This window comes from Oryzias latipes, chromosome 3 (assembly GCF_053564925.1).
Source record: "Oryzias latipes strain Hd-rR chromosome 3, Olatipes_Hd-rR_3.1".
In the NCBI taxonomy this organism is placed as follows: domain Eukaryota; kingdom Metazoa; phylum Chordata; class Actinopteri; order Beloniformes; family Adrianichthyidae; genus Oryzias; species Oryzias latipes.
The window spans coordinates 39,524,931-39,541,218 of NC_136239.1; the positions used below are offsets into that span (position 1 = coordinate 39,524,931).

Here is a 16,288-nt window from a genome sequence, read left to right on the forward strand (position 1 = left end):
TGATTCTATTAAAGACATTTGATAAGAATGACGGTACCGCAATTTAGCTGCAGCTAAAGCTGTTTTCAGAAAAGTTCCACCCAAACAACTGTCTCCACCAATCATTCTTGGAGGCTTAATCACATGTCATCAGTCTGACCAATCAGAAGTGGTTAAAGTCTTCACTTCCTTGTACCGATTTAGCTCGTAAAGTCGCTCACTTCCAACAAAAATAGCAGATAAGCTCATATTTCGCGGTGTAGCTTTGCGGTATCAGACCGTGGAACATGTGAACAAAACAATGAAGCTAAGAGACACTAGTCTGTCTGCCACTACATCTCCCATGATGCATTGGGTTAAAGTGACAGCGTATCAGCGCACAATGTGTCTCTCCTCTTAAACGTCTTGAAACCACAACGAACACACATCAAAGTTTTCAAATCTTTTAACTTATTTATAACAACTTTTTAAAAAAACAGCGCAGCTTCCAGCTTTTTCTGCCACAATAATTATCACAAAAATGTGAGATTGTGGAGGGGCTGTGCATCAATACAGACCATGAGTTTCTCCTTTTTTAAAATGTTTGGATGCTGGTGTGCCGGGGGATTTTTGTCAAGGTTAAAGTGTGCCGTGGCTCAAAAAAGGTGGAAAAACACTGATCTAGACCCACTAGACAGTGCTCTGAACCTTTTTTCTTCAATGATTTGTGATCTTCACTGGTGTCCATGGATTACATGACATCTTTCCACCTTTATCCACCTTTGACATGGTAGGGAGAACACATCAATGGTCATCTTGACCCCATAGGATAGCGCAAGGGTTACAACCCGTTGATTGGCTGAAGGTCATTATGACAAAAGAAAGCTCCAAAAAAGCGGCTTTGAACCAAAAGCCAAGCGGGAAAAAAAAAGAACTTCTGAATGACTTTCATTGTTGTTTTTGTTGTTAGCTTCACCCTGCATGTGCACCTTATCCTGCCTGAACCATTCTAGACTGGTTTGGACCGGACCGGACTGTACTGCTCAGTGGAAAAAAGGCTTTAGAGCCTTCACCACGGCTCTAAACCAAATTTAGTTGTCATTTTATCAAGATAGTGTCACCACAACACCATCAAGCAGTGATTGGTCCGAGTCAGCCTGAGTCATCGTTTCTGTGGCACTTTCGCCAGTCAGGAATGAGCTTGTTGACAGGCCACACCCCTTCCACTTGAAAGAGGGCTACACAAAATCTGTCAATCAAACATTTTAATTGAAAAAAAAAAGTTTAAAAAAAAGTATCATCTGGAACTTGTTAATAAAGGTATCAGATCAAGAATAGTTCTTCTGACCAATAGAATGACTGAGTATCAGCTGTTTCTTTCTCTATAGATCTCTACAGGATTTTGGTCTATTGGAACCCGAAGGTGCTTCCTGTTTGAGACAGAGTCTCAGTTCTCATATAAAGTTAATAGTTTTCATCAGCTGTTACCTCTCTGCTCTGCTCTCATCGTCTGGTTTTCTTACAGAAAGTCTGGGTTTGACATGCAAGCGCTGCCCCTCTCCACCGAATTTCAGCATAGAATCAGCTCGCTACTATTTTCCAGCTGCTTCCATTATTCATGAGGGTTGTTGTGAGGAGAGAGCAAAGGTGGTGCTGATGGAGGAGTCGACGCTGAGCGGCATGCAGGCGATGAAGATAAAACACAGAGTTCACAGAGAGCCGTTCTGACCCCTGAGTCACTGCAGAGCTGCTTTTGATCTGAAGTTAAATCCAATCAGAACAGAGAGCTGCAGCGCTGAGGGGAGGATGTCGCACGTTGACCTCAGCATAGACGCCGTGACCCGTCAGCTGTTTGAAATCTGAAAGTGATTACCTACTGAAGCCGCAAACCCCCAAAAGTTTGTGGTTTGGGGGCATTTTTCTTGAAAACGACTTCATAATATGAGCACTAAATCGCGGTTTGTTTCTACAGCAGCGGCGCCAATCACTGTAATGGACAATAAAGCATCGGGGAATCCTTGCTGAGACTGTTCCCCCCACAACCTGAGCCCCAGAGCAGTGGAGGGGGCAGATAATGGACTGGTGCTGGTCACACTGACCGGGTCCTTTAATCTGCCATGTTTTGAAGGTTGCCATGGGAACACTGATTAGGGTAAAACTTGATTTTTAAAGACTCGGGTCTGTAAATTGGCTGGAATCAGACTAGATGACTTTTTTGTTGTCGTCAGATTTTAAGTCATAATGGCACCATCCTCACGCCCTCTACATCTCCTCCACATGTTTTCCAGTACATATTCCACATGTTCTCCACAAAGCCTCGACATGTCAATAATATGATGGAATTTTTGACACGTACCAATTTGGGTGGCCGTATAAAAACTAAACGTTCCACTAACTCCATTCTGGAGTCAAACTTGTGATGGTTTCTGGGAGAAGTAGTCCTTCTGCGAGGGCCTCTGACCTCCCAGAGTTCAAGCGCCTAATGTCATGATTCTAGAAGGAGCTGCTCAGCAGGGAGGAACACAAAGTTACAGGGAGTTAAAGGATCCACCACAGCTCGGCTCCTCTACAGTTCCTCTACATGGAAACCTCGTGAGACGTTTGACCAGCAGGAGTTCACCTGCTGAGAAGTCAGACACATATTTTGTGTTTCCATGACACAGAATCGGACTGCAGAGACTTCTAGACCATTTTTCTGTTCCACTGATGTCAGCGGTGGTTCTTATGGGTTAAGGTGGAACGGGAAGGTTCTACCTGCTTCTGTCTGCATTTTAACATCAACTAAACATCTTCTACGTATGGATGTAATCTATTACCTCAAAAACTTTCAATTCAAAGTAATCCATAACATCTACACTCCACTATGGCGTAAAGTAAGTCGGAGCTTCAGCCACTTTTACCCTTAAAACCATAAAGATCTGTTTTCTTTCGACACTGATGAAAAGATACCCCCCCCCCCCCCCCCCCACACACACACACACAGAAACACACACCTGAAGGTTCAGCCCCCCACACAGCAGAGTTCACAGAGCTGCCGGTCACATCAAAATGGTTGGGATGAAAGCTGGGGTGAGTTTGTCGGGCCGCCCTCCCCAGCTACGGCGTCGCGGCCGGCTCTGCTGGGCTCCTGGGAGTTTTCCGGCGCTTCTTCTTGAGCCGGTACACGTGGAAGGTTTTGTTCTGGAAGGTTCTGCTGAAGAGCGCGGTGTAAGCGGCGCCGTCTGTCTGGATGGCCTCGCAAAAACGGGGGTGCTCGGCGGGCGTGAGGTCTGGGTCGTTCTCTCCTGGTCCATCCATGATCTGCAGGGGGGAGGGGGACACAAACTGTGCATAACGGTGAAGGGCGGCCATAGTGACCTGAAGACCGCGCAAACACTCCGATTTGAGAATATCGACGGCTGCATTGATGAAACGTCCGACGCAGAGAGCTGATCTGGGAGATTAGGAAGCAATAAAAGTTAAAGAGCTTCCTGCTGCTCGTGGAAAGACTCAGTTCAAGGACCTGAATTTAGAAATACATATCATACAGGAAAAATCCAAAGTAAAAAACTGAATTTATAAACTTGTTTTGATGGAAAAAAGAGGCAACATTAACTTAGATTTCCTAATTGTTCACTTAAAGTATTTATGAGCAGAATAGATGTGACCACCAACCACTCAGAGTTTGAAATGTTGATCATTTGAGTTTTATTTTCTGAGAAAACTCATTTACATTTTCACTTTTCAGAGCTAAGCAATTATTAAATGTGAGAAGGTCATTTGGGATAATTAATCACAAAACATGTCATCAACTGTCTTTTTGCTTCATCTTCTAAATAGCTGTTTGTTCACTGGTGTCATTCAAAGTCTGGGCTGTCAGAAACGTTTGAACGGCTCCACGCCGTCACGTGGCGTTCAGCTGATTTCATACTTTCTAATCAATGACTGCCACAAATTAATAACCTGCAAGCGGCAAGAGGCTGGAGCAAAGAGTGAGCTTCAAATGACAGCAGAAAAAGACAAAATCAGACGTGAAGGAAGGCGAACAAAAGCGGGAGGTGAAAAAAAGACGGCGACGGGGAGACGCGCTCCCAGCAGCGCTTCAATAAAGCTGTCCAGGTTTCCCATGTTCAACGTGCTGAGACGCCTTTATTGCATCACAAAGGAAGACGCTTCGCCGTTTCATGTGTCATTCAGCGCCTTGTGCCAGACTCCAGCTCGCCGAGGTGACGGCGGCGGGGAGGAGGGGGGGGGGGGGGTCGCAGAAACGGCGAGGAAGAGTGAGAGACGGAGACGAGCAGATAAGAAGTGAGACTATTGATCCCTCTGCGGGGGCTGAGGGCTTTTACTGCGACACGGCGCTTGATGGAGGAGTCACACACACACACACACACACACAGGGTGTCACCGTGAGTCACTGTGAAGGAACGCCACCCACATGTCCGTTGGCCAGGTCGAGCAGGTCCCGCAGTCTGCAGCCTCGCCTGTGCCTCCGCTCGTAGCAGATGCTGTTCTCCAGCACCACGTAGTCGGCCCCCGCCGCCCTCAGGATCCCGTACACTTCCTCTGGAGACCGACGAGCGTACACCTGGTATACCTGCGCTCGCACACACACACACACGCACGCAGCAAGAAAAAACAGACGGTGAAGGATCTAAAAATACCAACATACTCTGTGTTTTCAGATGGATTGCTGACAGGAAAATGTTGTCCAAGAAGCTAAAACTACATCCGAAACGCGTCGGGAGCCAATTACAGGTTAAAGAAAATGATGAAGACGTCTGTTTCAGTCAAGATTCAGGCCGACTTCTAATTTCAGACCAAACCGGAGATTTTAATCTCTTCTCTGAACATTTTAGTTTGCAGAAAAGTACCTCAGTGTGCAAGATAACACAAAAACAACAGAAACGAATGTGCACAAGAAGAAAATGTTCGTTCAGTTTTCGTTATGTAGATTTGGTATTAGGAGAGAGACATGACTTCAATATCATTTATTCAACCAAGGGTGTATAAATCCAGTAACAGCTCTTTATGCATCATAATCATTTGCAGACACTTTTGATTCTTGATAAATGAAAAAGAATTCATAAGCTTCTAGAAGCAAATTTGTGATGGAGATTCTTTTGGTTTACAGCATCTTCACCTCTGTAGCTTTTTAAATCATTTTCAAGTTTTGTTTTTAATTGATTTTTTATTTTTATTTCAAACCATGTCTGGTCATCAATTCCAGGGCAGAGAATAAAACTGAAGGTAAAAGTCATAACTTTATTCATCAGGAATGCTCAAAATTATCAGCACAGGATCAGAATTAGCAGATATCTGCATCAGAATGGGAATATAGGATCTGACAACATAACTGACAAGCAGCAGTGACGGGGGGGGGGGGGGGGGGGGGTCAAAAGTAGAAATGTATTGTAAAATCTAAGATATCTAAAAACTAAGATCACATTTTGATCGTGTTAAAGTAAGGCAGAATATAAAGGAGGTGTAAGGCTGCTGTTCTTTAACGCAGCGGGATCCGTAAATCCAGAAAAACTCTGATTAACGCCGTAAACAACGACCTGAAATAAACAAAAAATACAAAGAGACCAGAATGTGAAGAATTGAAAAACTGGGCCAAACTAGGTCACACCAAAGAAAAGAAACAAGCGGATCGTTTGATGATGACCAGGAGGCCTCCTTGACGTTAGAACACACGATGAAGAGGCAGAGCACCTGAACAGCAGCTTTCATGGGAGAGCTGTCAAAGGACACAAGAAACCCAACTGTGGACCTGCACCCGGCTGGAAAAAACTGAATCTGGAACAGGTGAGAAGCCTGGAGTGAAGAAATCCCTGATGGTGAACCTAGAAGACCACCGATCATGGCCCTCAACCTGGGGAGACGCACAAGATCTGACCCCAGAGGGGGGAAATTATCAAAAAACAAACAAACACGGAAAGCAAAAGTCCCAGAAACACGTGGAAGAACCCAGAGAATCACCGTCAGAGCTCTAGGACCAAAGTTACCATGACGACCATCAGAAACACACTACGCCTCCATGGACTCAAACGAGCAGGGAGATACTGGGTCCCATTTTATAGATGTTTGGTATGACTCAGCCATGGATTTGAACTCACAACATTCCAGTCTCAGGGAGGACACTCCTCCACAAGGCTGTTGAGATAAACGTTAGTTAATGACCTAACCCTCGTTTTTTCCACTATAGTTTGCATTTAGTTCTCATTTTTGTCTCTCATACTTACAGTTCACCTATGACAAAAATTAAAGACGAGCTCTCTCATCTTTTCAGTGGGAGAACTTGAACAATTGTTGGCTGACTCAATATTTTTGATCTTTTTTTTGTAACAGATGTTCCCGTGTTTTCTTTACTCTCTGCTGCAATGACTCATTCATCTTCTCTGCTCTCCAACAGATGCTCCAGGAGTTCTGAGTTTGTCCGTTACAGCGACACATCTTTGCCTTCTGGTCCCTGACTGGAATGCATTTCTTTTTCTGTTAACCAACTTCGCGTTTGTCTGCTTTCTCAGACACTAGACCGGTCTGCTCGTCTCCTTACAAACGTTCCTGCGTTTTGGGTGGGTTTTTTTTTTCTGGTTCTGTTGGAGGTTTCTTCCGGTTCTTCCATTTAACGGGAGTTTTTCTCACCACTGTCACTTTTTGCTAATTCAATCCTTCCCATTAGATTACAGTGGAGATTATCTGGCTGTGTTTAGCCCTGTGATGGACTGGAAACCTGTCCAGGGTTTAGCCTGCCTTAGATGGGATAGGCTCCAGCAACCCTGTGACCCCAAAAGGGATCAAGTTTGGAAAAGTGGATAGATGGACTGAATAATAATAAAAAAAAATCATAATTAATGAAGCTTCGATGTTTCTTTGAGACCTTCTCAGCTGTGAACTGTTGCTTTGAATTGAATTGAATGGGAACTTTAAATGGGCTGATCTGCTTAAAAAAACCTTTTCTTCAGTCTCCATCTGGGAGCATGTGTGAAAAGCTCAGTAAAAAAAAAAAAGAATGCAGCTCAAACGGTGCTTCTACAGCCCAGCCTCAATAAAACCCATCAAATATTATTACTGCTGTGCCTGTGAACTTATCGGTGCTCCAGGCTTTTTTGTTTGGTTCTCCTGTGGTCCCACACTTCCAACACGTCTTTAAACGTCCTTGTTTCTCGCAGTGTTGCTCCTGCGTTGACATCCCGTCTGGATAAAATGTTCCAAAGCGTTGCAGGATCCAAACAGTAAAAAAAAAAAAAAAGACACCTTAATAATATAAAAACTCAGTGTGAGCAGAGCCACAGCGCCGAAACTTCCCGGAACGCCTCATGAATCCTTCATGAGGAAGAAGAAAGCGTTTGCGCGGGAAGGAACGCCTGCTGAGTTTCATACAACAAGCAGAAGAACAGGTGAAAGGAGTGGATGTTGCTCCTTAAATGAATAAAGAACATATTTACATCTGGAAACAAAACTCACATTTCATTGACGTACGGATTAAGACATGAAGAAAAGAAGAGTGAGCCTTAGCAATACACCAATGTTTAGAACGAGCTCCTCCAAAAGGCTTCGTTCCTGCTCAAACACACACTTGGAGCCCATCGTCATGGATCATTGATGAGCGCCACGCCAGGCTCTGGCCTCGCCGCGGCCCAGCATGCATTACTACCCGCTGGGAAGCAAACCACAGGCTCAGCGGCCCAAGAGGAGACCCCACATTACTTTCTGCTTGTTGTAATGAAGACACACACAGAATGTTGAAGCTGAGCGGCAGAAATGCTGATTTGTAAAACTATTTTTTCCTTTCCCTATATGTTCTGAAAACAGTAAGAGGTCAAAGAGAAAAAAAAAAAAAACAACTGTAGAATCTAAACATTGCAACCTCAAACTTTTGCAGAAACATTCACAGACATAATGTACCTTCTGACGGACTATTTGGGATAGGCTCCAGCAACCACACGACTCTAAAAGGGATTCAGCGGGTTCAGAAAATGGACGGATAGATAAATAAATGGATGGATGGAAATAATTTATCAAAGCAAGTTTGTCTCTCAGATTAACTAACGGGTTTGCAATTTTTGAAATCTGTGTTACAGCTTTGAGAGTTTCATACTCTTAAAATCTACTAAATTCTACTCTAAAGGCCTGTTCACACCGGGACGAATTTCGCCGGCGATTTTCGCCGACGTTTAACGCCTCGTGACTAAACAAAGGGCACCAATGAGAGTGTGCACACCGACGCGTAAAAACGCCACGCGTCAAAAAAAAAACGCCTCGGGTTCGTTTTTTTTTTTCGACGCGTCGCGTCGAAATCTACTCGACCAATGAGAATGGCGCTTTTGCTCACGTGTCTGGAGCTTCTGAAGTTACAGTAAAACACAACTTGGGGGCGCTCAAACACAAAACTGCCTTGCTGAGCACACATACCAGCGAAGAAGATAGACGCCAAGTAGCGTCTACACAGCCGCGAAGCAATAATGACGGACATTCTAAAACATCCCCGAACCAAGTACCAGTTGGAGCTACTGGTGCTTGAAATATTCATGTTTTCTTTGTTTGATTCTGACAAGCGTGTAAATACTTGCTCTCTTCTTCTGAGTGAAAAGCGACTTTAAGAAGCGTAAAGTTGCGCAGCGCCACCTTGTGTACAGGAGTATTTCTGTTTTACATTAAGCGCCATCTAATGTCAGGGAATGAAATTGCATGTTCACTCCACTCATCGTCAGCGAAAATCGCCTGGGTGTGAACACAAAAAACGTGGCGAAAAACGCTGGCGAATAACGCCTGGCGAATATTCGTCCCGGTGTGTACGGGCCTTATAAAGTTGATAAAAGACACAGTGACCAATCAGGAATGATTCACTGAAGTAACATGACTAGTTTTAGGACAATCTAGCATGTAAATATGGCATATTTTTCATTTAGTTCAATTTTATTTATATAGCCCAACGGTACAAGAATAGTCGTCTCAATGGGCTTCATACCGGTAATTGTGTAATAAACATAAAGTCATAGAATTCAATAGCTGATTGCTAACCTAAACTAAACTAAACTGGCATCCCTGCCTTAGACCCTCCTTCTCGGTAAGGAAAAACTCCTAAAAAAAACGGATTCCGGAAAAAAAAGAAGAAACCTCAGTGGCCTCCACATGAAGGAGGGATCCTCCCCCAGGACGGACAGGCGATGTATCAGAACTCTTAGAGAAGAATTAACTTATCTAACTCTACAACTATGTATAAATAGTCCAGCAGATGAGCTTCATCCAGATGAAGTTGGGGGACGGCTGGGGGCGCGAGACGAGCCGGAGACAGGATCCAGAGCCAAGTAAGCAAGAACTCCTCTGGAAGGTTTCTTTTGCGTTTTACTGCTGATAAATGTGTTTAACACAGTAACTGTTGATGTTTCAGAGAGTAAGTCAATCTGCTCTGAAGGACAAGTCTCTTGGAAATGAACGATTACAAAGAGAATCAATAAAAGACATCCATTTTGTTTCCTTTGTGCAAATTGTTTTGATGCAAACTCCATTAAACATTTGTAAAGTCTACACAAAGAATTAGACGGACCTCCGACCTAAAGGCTCATCGCTGAAGGTGAAAACCAAACATGGCTGCAGTCTGAACTCCTCAAACCATTAGTCAAACACCTTGTGAGGGTCTGGTCACATATTTTCTCTCTATGGGTTCGCTGAGTGGTCTACCACCTTGATCTTTAGTGCGGGTCACCTGCATGTCCTGTACTGACCCGCATACAGGCCGTGTCCACTCCTGAGGACATTTGGAACCAAGATTAACCTGTTAACTGCTAAAGGCTATTCTGCACAAATTATGTCTAAAACAGGGAGATTATCATTTCTTGTTACATAAAAAGTTGGGTGATAAAAAGGTTTTTGATTTTGTTCTTGTCGAGATTCATTTTCAGTCCAACAATATTTATGTCTCTTTATGCAAACACGCGTGATTGGACGAGGAGTTTCCAACTCTCACACGGCGTTTGCTGCTGAGGCGTTTGGCAGAGCACCTGAGGCTGAGGTTCAAGAGTCTCCTTTTGTGTTTTGCCGTTTATTTCTGACAGCAGTGAGAAGCAGAGAGACGCATGGCTGGAAGTCAAGAGAGGAAAGTGAAATTCCTGCTAAGTGTTGGGAGATCTCTGGTTTAGGTGGGAGACTGAACGCTGGACAGCAGCCAGAAACCGAGAGGCCCAAATGAGCCGCATGAGTTTCTGGCTTCACTTTGAATTCTCCTGGTCACACATCACAAATCAGACCAGCTTTTTGTCCCAGTAAACACAACAAGATGTTTTTGTTCCATTCCACAAATACCATCTGGTGCTTAACTTTATTCAATGATGCAATTATGTTCAGGAGGTTATTTTTAATGCTGCTGCCTTGTGAGGAACACTGTGGACTTGAGGAGAAAACGTCATTTGTTTTTGATGTCCAGAGAATCAAACCTCTCCGTTTCCTGATGGTGCTTCTCCAATGACAATGCATGTGGTCGCATGGCTTCTGTCTCCACACCCAGTAATGGAGGCGGCAGCTCCACCCCCCCCCCTTGATGACTTCCATTGATTGTTTTCGTGCAACGGTTTGCCTGAAGTGGACGGACGGGCGGCGGTACCTGTCTGGTTCGGTCCCGGAGGTCCTTGTCTTCATAATGTGGGTGGTTGGTGAGAACCCTGCCTGTGCACAGCTTGATGCCGGCCAGAAGCTGCATGCTGCCTGCAAACACCGCCTGCTTGGGGGTCTTTGTGCTGTGGAAAAACCCAAGAAAGAAAGGCCCGTCAATAACCTCCACAACCCCCCCCCCTCGATTATGTGATGCACAACTGGGCTCAAGATTAATTACAGTTTGCTAAGAAGCTTCTAACTGAAAACGGAGGAATAAAAGAAAGTTAGAGAGGCAGGCTGCCAGAGAAGGAAGAAAAAGATGAAAAAGTTTGGGGGCTATTCAGCGGCGCGTGTAGTCATTAGGAAAGTTTGATTGGTCTCCTGTTCCATTTACTTTTTTTTTTTTTTGACTTTTTGAGAATTTCCAGCTCAAATATTTTTGCTTTATGAGCTGCTGCTATAATTGGAACAAACTGCTGCCATTAAATAAAAAAAAACAAAGAAACAAGGCTTCAAGGACATCAGCTGTTCACTAAAGAAAAAGCCTCGACGGATCAAATTAAATGAAAGATCGCACAGATGTGGAGCACAGACCAGCAGTTTTCAAGTAAAGGAAGACAAACAACTGTACTTGAAAGGCTTTTCACTCCTAAAGACATTAGAATTTTACAACATTTTTCCATGTATTGTCTGCAGCTTCTCTGGGATTGAGTTATGGGGACATTGGTCTCCGGTAACTTCCTTCTTCCCCTCTTAAAGGACAGAGGAAGCACTTTGTGGCAGAAGATCCGCATCGTCATCTCTGGCCAGATTAGAATAAGTCACAACTGCCCTTACGAGTGGAGACGGACAAAAATGGTCAAACCTGCACCATGCACGCAGGAGGTCCCACGGGCGCGCTTGCGAGTGACAGGTCGTAGTGAACACTTGCGCAACACGAAGGGGTAAGTAAGGATGAATTAGGTCAGATTTTTTTTTTTAATTCACCGAACTGTCCAAATAATTCCGTTTGGGCCGTTTGGTGCACGCTCCTGTTAGAAATGAGGAATTTAGAAAATCGGGGTGTAGTTAGTGCAGACATCGCAAAAGCATTCACGCATCACGTGCACACCCATGAGGACGCAATAAGTGCAACTTAAAGTCCCACTCTAACTTTATATATTTTTTTTTTGTAAAAGTTCCCTGTGGTCTTTGAATTGTGATTATGCAGTTTTTAGCCCTAATCAAAAATAATGTGCTGTTTTTTTAAGACCTATTTTGCACAGCTGCAGCAGCTTATGTGAAATTCACCTCTGTTGGCGCAGAAGTTAGCCTCGGCTCATTTTCCCATCAACTCTTTGTTCACACTCTTCTTCTAGCTTCTCGCGCCACACAAGCCCAAGCTACCATTAGCGTAGCAAAAAAACAGCTGGAAATGTTGCATCTATCCAGCCGTACAGTTTAGATCCAGATTCCAGCTCAGACACACAAAGGATGGATCTGTGGATCATGGATCTGTTTGTCTGCAAGTGCATGCATCTGAATTGGAGCTAGCATCTAGCATCTTGAATGTTCTGGATGCCATTGCCCCTATGAAGGTTAAATTGAGAAAACATAGACAGATAGCTCCCTGGAGGAACGATGATCTAGTCAGGGCACAGAAACAACGGTGCCGCAGAGCTGAGCGAAAGTGGCGCAAGTCAAAACTCCAGGTTCATTATGAAATGTATCAGGGGGAGTTGTACGCTTACAACCAGATCTTATGCAGAACAAGGGAAAGGTACTTCTCTGAAATCATTGGAAGTTGCAGCAGCAATTCTCGTGTCCTGTTCACAACAGTAAACAGATTAACTAACCCTCCAACCCAGCTACCAATGGAACTGGTTTGCACACCTAAATGTAATGAGTTTGCTGTATTCTTTAATGACAAGGTTCAGGGCATTAAAAAAGCCATCAACTCCACAACACATATAACTATCGAACGGCCACCTACTCACTCTAAGCTGACTCACTTTATACCTGTCACTGACCAAACTGTCCAAGAGACCATCACCCGTCTGAGCTCGTCTACATGCTGCCTTGATGTGTTACCCACTAGATTTCTAAAGTCTGTCCTGAACAGTGTGTTGCCATCAATTACTCAAATAGTTAACATGTCTCTTCAATCTGGAATATTTCCAGAGGCCTTAAAAACTGCAGTCATTAAACCCCTCCTGAAAAAGAGCGGTCTTGATCCCACTGTACTGAATAATTACAGACCTATCTCTAATCTGCCATTTTTAGGAAAAGTCCTTGAAAAAGTTGTCTACCAACAGCTCACTGATTTTCTCTTATTAAACAATTCATTTGATGTTTTCCAGTCAGGTTTTAGACCCCATCATAGCACAGAAACTGCTCTTATCAAGGTAACCAACGACATCCGCCTGAACACTGATGATGGAAAAGTCTCTGTCTTAATCCTGCTAGACCTGAGTGCTGCCTTTGATACTGTTGATCATGGGATCCTTTTGCACAGACTCCAAGACTGGGTTGGCATCTCTGGATCTGCCCTAAGTTGGCTCAAGTCTTATCTGGAAGACAGGAAATATTTTGCTGAAATTGGGAGTTGTGTCTCAGACTACATGGCCTTGACTTGTGGTGTGCCCCAGGGATTGATCCTGGGACCCCTTCTGTTCAACCTCTACATGCTGCCACTAGGGCAGTTAATACGCAGTAATAACATATCTTATCACAACTATGCAGATGATACTCAGATCTATGTGTCACTGACAACAGGTGAATATGGGCCGGTGGATTCACTCAGGCACTGTCTCCAACAGATCAGTGCGTGGATGCAGAACAACTTTCTCCAGCTAAACTCAAACAAGACCGAAGTTATTATTTTTGGCCCACAGAAACAAAGAGAAAGTGTCAGCAGCTACCTTCATTCTCTGTCTCTAAAACCCTCAAATCAAGTCAGAAATCTAGGGGTAATCATGGACTCTGACCTGAACTTTAACAGCCACATCAAGTCAGTAACATCAGCGGCATTTTACCATCTGAAAAACATTGCCAAAATCAAAAACATAGTGTCAAAGCCAGACCTGGAGATACTTATTCATGCATTTGTCTCCAGTAGGTTAGACTACTGTAACGGCCTGCTCACCGGCCTCTCCAAACGAGCTGTAAAACAGCTTCAGTACATCCAGAATGCTGCTGCTCGAGTCCTGACCAGAACCAGGAAGTATGATCACATTAGTCCTGTGCTCAGGTCTTTGCACTGGCTCCCTGTACCTCAAAGAATAGACTTCAAAGCAGCTCTGCTAGTGTACAAGTCTCTCCATGGCCACGCACCAAAGTACATCTCTGACATGTTAGTGCCATATGAACCATCTCGTACTCTGAGGACCTCAGGGACCGGCCTCCTGTTGATTCCCAGAGTCAGAACTAAACAAGGGGAATCAGCGTTTCAATATTCTGCAGCTAAAATCTGGAACAGCCTCCCTGAAGTCATAAGACAGGCTTCTTCTGTGTTCATGCTCAAATCTAGACTTAAAACAATTCTGTTTAGCCGTGTATATGACTGAAAGGTCCTATCTGCACTTTTTCTTTCCTTTCCTTCCTTTATTTTTAAATAAATTTTCAATTTTTTTCTTTTCTTTTAAAATAAATTTTACGTTGATTATTTCTATTAAGTATTGTGATTTTAATGCATTTTTCTATTTTGCGAAGCACCTTGAATTACTTTGTGTACGAATTGTGCAATACAAATAAACTTGCCTTGCCTTGCCTTGCCTTGGAGCAGAGAATGGAAACGTTGGCAGCCCATGGCAGTTGCTGCGTTTTTCAAACGGCGGTTTTTTATCTGCTTTGGATCTGTCCCAATTTTGAAAAAAGAAATATTCCAAAATGTACTTTTGACCTTCAATTCTTTTTGGTCGGTTCTAGATCATGACAAGAACATGTTAACACCATTTTCATTCTTTAAGAACAACCACAGTGTGGCGTAGGGGTACCCTACTACGTCATCACCAGTATGTCATAAGTGTGTGTAACTTTAATCAGCCTATCAAATATTTACACATGGACAAAAACTGTAGGTTTCATTTTCATGCCGCACCTTGAGGTGTCGGTACGAGCCTCAATGGAACTGCACCCTTAAGATGCAGCTGCTGCTGATCCTCCACGGGGCCCAGATACCCCCAAAAACCTGCACCACCTGTACAGGTCAATCCCTGTACAGGTGGTGCAGGTGACTAAGGCTTTATGCAGGCACTTGTCATCTTTGGGCCTAATTCCCGCAATGATCTGGCAGCAGGACTACCGAGCCTCTGCAGAGGATGCAAAATGCGAGCAGCAGCACGACAGCAGAAGGGTTGATGGACAAACGAGAAGCAGCATGTTTCCCCGGAACGAGCAGAGTAACTGGATTCAATTATCCCGGCAGATGGAAACACAAAACAATCAAGCAGAGAGACCGGTGTAGAATCAGCCGGGAAAATGAGATGATTTAGTATTTTAACCTTTTTCTGAAACAAGCATACCCGCCCCTGCAGTCAAAATGTCAGTACGGGTTTTACGACTGAGACCAGTTTATGGCTTTTTAATAATCCCACCTCTCTGAACGATGATGAAAGGAGTCAGATGTCACATGAGCAACACCAGCAGTGAAATCCCACCGCTCCTCTAAAAAACTCGACATAGCTGGCAGGAGTGAAAGGCTTGACACCTGTCTTGGTGTTTTGGTACCAGAAAAATACAAGATCTCTATGTCAAGGACTACGAAAAGCTGAGTAAACTGCCAAGATGAGCAGCAAGGAGACATATTCAGAAACAGAGATGCTTTTTGCTTCATCTGAGTCAGAATAATAATCATTCTCTTTGTTATTTATAACTTTAAAAAACTTTAACAATAAAGCTAATAGATCAGTAGGCAACAGATAGGTTTTCTTTTATAAATTCTAATTTTATTTTAACTCCAAACAATTAGGAGATACAAACACCACTTAATTTATTGTAACCATCAAATGCATTTTTTATTATTATGTTTACAAATTGATAATTTCCTAAATCAAAATCAATCTGAAAACCTAGAAAAATTTATTTCTAGGATGATAAGATTTGGGGAAAACATCATCATGAACATATAAAACTGTTGACAAACATGTGCCATGGAATATAACTCAATAGCAGACAGCATCTTTGTTTAGTAATTTATTCTATTTCTTTGACCTTTTCCTGCTGATGATACTAACCTCAGAGGAGCAGCTTAACCTCCACACTGTCATCATTGTTTCTATTGAAACTGTGGGACGTCTAACTCAGCAGCCAGAAAACAGGCTGCAAAAACAGCCTTTCACAGGGATGGCTTCTGTTTTCTACTAAAATAAACAATTACAGAAAGAAGCTGCATTCTCATTTAGTTTGATCAAAGTTTTTCAAAACTTTAAGGATATTTATTTGAAATAAAGTTTAAAGAAATTCGTTTTCGACTTATAAAACACAGAAATATTTCATGGAATTTGAACCTAACTGGCGGTCAGTAAGCAGCTGAGAAGTGAAACCATATCTCTGTCAGCTGAGGTGGATAAGTTTACAGTTTAAAGTTGACTGTGACCTAAATGGTGTCCTTTGACATCAACGCCACATTTAACAAACTACGTGCAGTAATACAGATGTGTCATCTGATGAGGACAAAAGAAACTGTTTCCTGTTGCCAGTTTTCTCTGGAACAGAAGACAGAAAGCCCCTCTTGTTCAACGAACTAATGTGAGGCCAAACCCTTATGGTAATAAAT

At 43.4% G+C, this 16,288-nt stretch overlaps 1 protein-coding gene across 9 annotated transcripts in view; it reads right to left on the reverse strand.

The window, feature by feature from the left end:
* dpy19l3 (dpy-19 like C-mannosyltransferase 3) overlaps window positions 1–16,288 on the reverse strand; it is a 63,822-nt gene that overhangs the window by 12,008 nt on the left and 35,526 nt on the right. For 7 of the 9 annotated variants that reach the window (XR_013654961.1, XR_013654958.1, XR_013654959.1 and 4 more), the window contains 3 exons: window positions 10,544–10,676; window positions 4,376–4,534; window positions 2,952–3,258 (listed from right to left, as the gene is read on the reverse strand). Coding sequence is in view for 2 of the 9 variants with exons in the window: in XM_023953718.2 (XP_023809486.1) it covers window positions 3,055–3,258; window positions 4,376–4,534; window positions 10,544–10,676 (496 nt within the window). In the remaining 7 variants the exon portion in view is untranslated. Of the gene's footprint in view, window positions 1–1,210; window positions 3,259–4,375; window positions 4,535–10,543; window positions 10,677–16,288 lie in introns of those variants that run through there. The other 2 variants (XM_023953718.2, XM_020700926.3) reach the window with 1 other exon arrangement.